Source organism: Echinops telfairi, unplaced genomic scaffold, assembly GCF_000313985.2.
Source record: "Echinops telfairi isolate 266 unplaced genomic scaffold, ASM31398v2 ScPeMD7_28;HRSCAF=97, whole genome shotgun sequence".
Taxonomy (NCBI): Eukaryota; Metazoa; Chordata; class Mammalia; order Afrosoricida; family Tenrecidae; genus Echinops; species Echinops telfairi.
This window is the reverse complement of record NW_022103925.1, coordinates 2,425,989-2,429,792: the sequence shown is the minus strand read 5'-3', so window position 1 is coordinate 2,429,792 and position 3,804 is coordinate 2,425,989. Positions and strand designations below refer to the sequence as shown.

Genomic DNA, 3,804 nt, shown 5'->3' with positions numbered 1-3,804 from the left:
AGCCCGGCCGGCTGAGGGCACTGTGCGAGCATCAGAGACCGCGTGGACATGACGCAATTCAGCAGCGTCCTGTGAAAAACGCGAGTTAGGAAATGCCAGCTCACATGAGCCCATCCTATCCGAGTTAGCCCGTAGGTTCCCCAAGGAGCCGTCCACTGGGGCAGGTTCAACAGGTGCTGCCCAGAGGTCCGCCACTCCAACAGACCACTTAGAAATCACCAGGCAGATCTCCCAGGAACAGCGAGAGCCCATCTGCAGCATGAAAACACTACGCCATGTCCACCCGTCCTGGGGACACAGAGCTGGAACTGTGGGGTATGTCCTACGACTCAGGCTGGGTGCAGGGGGCATAGAAGCCCAGAAGGAAAGCCAGAGGACAGCTGAGGGGGCTGCTCATCCCTAAGTCGAGGGTCTCGGAGGGTAGCTGAGGGCAGCAGTAATGCTGGGGAGCTATACTTCTGGCTGGGAACAGGCCCCAAGGTCCTGGTGACCCCAGGGCCCCAGCTCTGTGGAGAATGGAGGGTGGGCTGCAGAAAGTCTAAGCCAAGGAGACGTTGACAGCACCACCCCACCCCTAAGTGTTCCAGGGCCCACGGAAGACCTCTCACCTCCTGGAAGAACTTGCTGTTGATTCAAGAGGCAACATTAAAATCTGCACCCGCCCCAGTTGCCCCCCACCCAGGGAATGGCCGCACAAGGGTCCACAGTGGCCCAGCCCTTCATACCCTCCCCCCATCTGCATACCAAGCCCTCACTGCTCAGAGGGGCCCTGGGGGACCTCCACTCCATGCCAGGGACCCCGAGTGTCAGGGCAGAGTACCCGCCTAGCAGGCCTGGGTGCTGGGGAAGAGATCGATGGTCCCAGCAGAGTTGAAGGGACATGAATGGGAGAGCGCTCTTTACCTGGGTTTCCCAGGTGTCACTGTTGGCAATTAACATCTACTCCTGTGTGCTTTGTAAAGGCCAGGCCTGGCTGCTGCCCAGGCACATGCACCAAGCTCAGACAAGTGCTCGGACAAGCGCTGGAAGGGGGAACAGGCCAGGGGCCACATGGTGGGTAGGCAGGAAAGCGAGCTGGGTCCTTTCACCAGCCAGAGGACACCACCATGGGTCCTCAGGAGCAGCCTTAGCGGACCTGAGGGAACTGACCACTGTGAGAAGATAGGTAAGAACAGGCTGGGGCAGGAACAGGGCAGGGCGGGTCCAGAGCTCCATCCACAGGAGGACATGGCCAGAGGTCCAACCGAGCTGGGACCTTCGCCCTGCCTCCTGGGACTGGCTAGGCAGACAGTCCAGTGCTTCCACCCTTCCTGGGATGGCCAGGGTAGCCCTTCCTGCTGCTAAGTGGCCAGGCACACCCAGGTGGTCACACCCCTTTCTGTGTCTCCAAAGGGTCCCATGAGGCAGCCCTGGAAGGAGAGGGTATAGACCAAAGTTAGGGTCAAAGGTCAGCTGCAGGACCAGGGGTCAGAAGCCAGCTCCCATCCTTCTCCCCCAGGCTGTGTGTTCCAGCCACCTGTACTCCCTCAAGGGCATCCCCTCTCTCTTCCCAGGTCCCACTTCAGGGCCTCTTTCCCCAGGACACTGTATCCCCCCAGGCTCCTAAGTAAGTGCCTGACAAGGCCAGATCCATCTCTGACTGGCACTGTCTTGGTCCCTGCACCTGTACCGACCTCGGTGGCCCCTAGGGAACCCCTAACTCCCCCCCCACCCACACACACACACCATGCAGGAAGCACGGTTCTCTCCAGAGAACACAGCGTCCTGCCCAGCCCAGCTCCAGCCCAGCCAGAAGCCAGCATCCCGGGGCAGCGGAAGTTGCCGCTGCCGTGGACACAGACACGGGGGGAGGCAGGACACAGAGATCTGGCTGGAGGCCAAAGCTTCCCCGAGCCGGTGGGAGCGATCAGTTTGGATCCAGAAACCTGCCATCAGCCAAGCGGTGGAGGAAAGAACCCATCTCACAATTGGGAACAGAGGGCAAGAGAAGGCTACTGCCCAGGATTCCTAAGGGCCCCAGTCTCATCCAGGCCCAATGCTCCCATCTTCGGGGCTGCCTGCACCCACCTGCCAGGCCCAGAGACCAGCCTGGGGGGCGTTCATCCACACACCTCGTCCCACCTGGCCGTTCAGGGGTCCCAGGTTCACGTGCCCATCAGATGTGACCTAGCTCCTTGCAAGAGAAGCCCAGGAGGACAGGAAGCCACTGACCCACAGGGCCAACTCCTCCAGGCAGCAGCCTTGGTCCTGAGGGGCTCAGACCACCCCCAGGTGGACCCATCTCCTCCTGGAAGCCACAACACCCAGGGCCTGCCTGAGTCCCTGGCCCCGACAGTCTGGCCCCCTAGCTGAGCTCACAGCAGGGCCGAGACCTACCCAGGCTGACCCTCTCAAAAGGAGGGCAGAGAGCGCGACAGGACACCTCAGGCCTGGGAGGGCTGCGGGAGGAGACATGCAAGGCCGCGCAGGTGGGGATGACAGGAGACAGTCTTACCTGTGCTTCTCCAGCTCATTGTGTGAAGACCTGTCCAGAGAAAAGAGAGGGGCGCTCACTCCACAGCCTGACCACCAGGGTGCAAAGAACAGCCATTTGACGAGTACCTGCTCCCCCAGCACCCTCAGCCAGGGCTCCCAAGGCCCAAGGCAGCCCTGGACAGGACTGGGCACGAGAATAGCCCAGGACAGCGAGGGAGCTGAGGGACACCCGAAACCATGGACAGGAGGGACAGAGATGCAGGAGACCTGCTGGCAGAGGGGTCCAGGCAAGGGAGGGATCAGACCCTGGTGGCTGGTCCCCTCCGTGGTGCCCAGGCAGCTCAAGCACCTCACCGCCTGCCCACTCCGTTCCCTGCTCCTGAAAGCCAAGCCTTCAGAGAGAGAGAGCAGTCTGTGCCCATGCTAAGGGGCAGCAGCCTGGACCAGGTTCACCTGGCAGCAGACAGCCCTACCACATCAATGAGGACACTAGGGACAGACCAGTCCCCATCAGCTCAGCCCATGAGGTGGCCTCTTCAAGGGAGACGCTCCCCAGGCCTGTGGGCCATGCCATCTCTTTTGCCCGGAGAGGTCAGTGAGGCCAGGCAAGGCACACCTACGTGAAACCCCGCCCCCTTTCCTTGGCTCCTTCCTGGACCTTCTGCTGACCACTGCCTTCCACCATTCTCCCACTGCAGGAGCTGGATGTTGGGGGTAGGGGGTCTCTGTGTCCACCTCTCCACCCAGAGTGATGGCCCACATGGCCTGCTTGTCACCCGCCACACCTGGACCCTGTCCTCAGCCCCCCTCCTCTCTCTGGGTTCAGTGGGTAGGCCCCAGGAGAGCCTCCAGACTCAGGTTCCGATCCTCATGGGCCTTCCTGTCACACTGGCTGGGCAAAGAGCCTGGACACCTGGCCGAGGGCCACTGGGGCCAGGATGAGGCTCCTCACCACCTGCCAGGCACTGCTCCGCAGCCATCTGGGCCTGTGGTCAGTCCATCCCCTCACACAGTTGCCCCTTGCTGGTCCCCTACTCGGGAGGCAGAGTGCACCATGGGTGAGGGGAGGCAGGGGGCATGTGGGAGGGGACCAGAGCTCTTCCTCTGTCTGAGGGTCCGGGGGCAGTTCCTCCTGCTGCCCCAAGTAGAGGGATCCCCGACTTTCATCTCAACTCCCATGCCTTTCTCCCCCATTTCCCAGTGAGCCTGATGGCCTAGCTGAGGCTGCACACCCCATCTATCCTGCAGCTCTCCTGCCTGCCTCACCTTCCAGCTGTACCCCCACTGCCCCCCTCCTCCAGCAGGACACAGAGTCTAGCTGGTCCAAAA

At 61.8% G+C, this 3,804-nt stretch overlaps 1 protein-coding gene across 1 annotated transcript in view; it reads right to left on the bottom strand.

Moving 5' to 3' along the window:
• Positions 1-3,455, bottom strand: part of MXD4 (MAX dimerization protein 4) — an 8,615-nt gene extending 5,160 nt beyond the window's left edge. Inside the window, exons 1-2 of the mRNA XM_045289470.1 lie at positions 3,428-3,455; positions 2,495-2,561 (exon numbers count right to left, since the gene is read on the bottom strand). Of these exons, the coding sequence (XP_045145405.1) occupies positions 2,495-2,561; positions 3,428-3,455 (95 nt within the window). The remainder of the gene's footprint in view (positions 1-2,494; positions 2,562-3,427) is intronic.
• Positions 3,456-3,804: the final 349 nt, after the last annotated feature.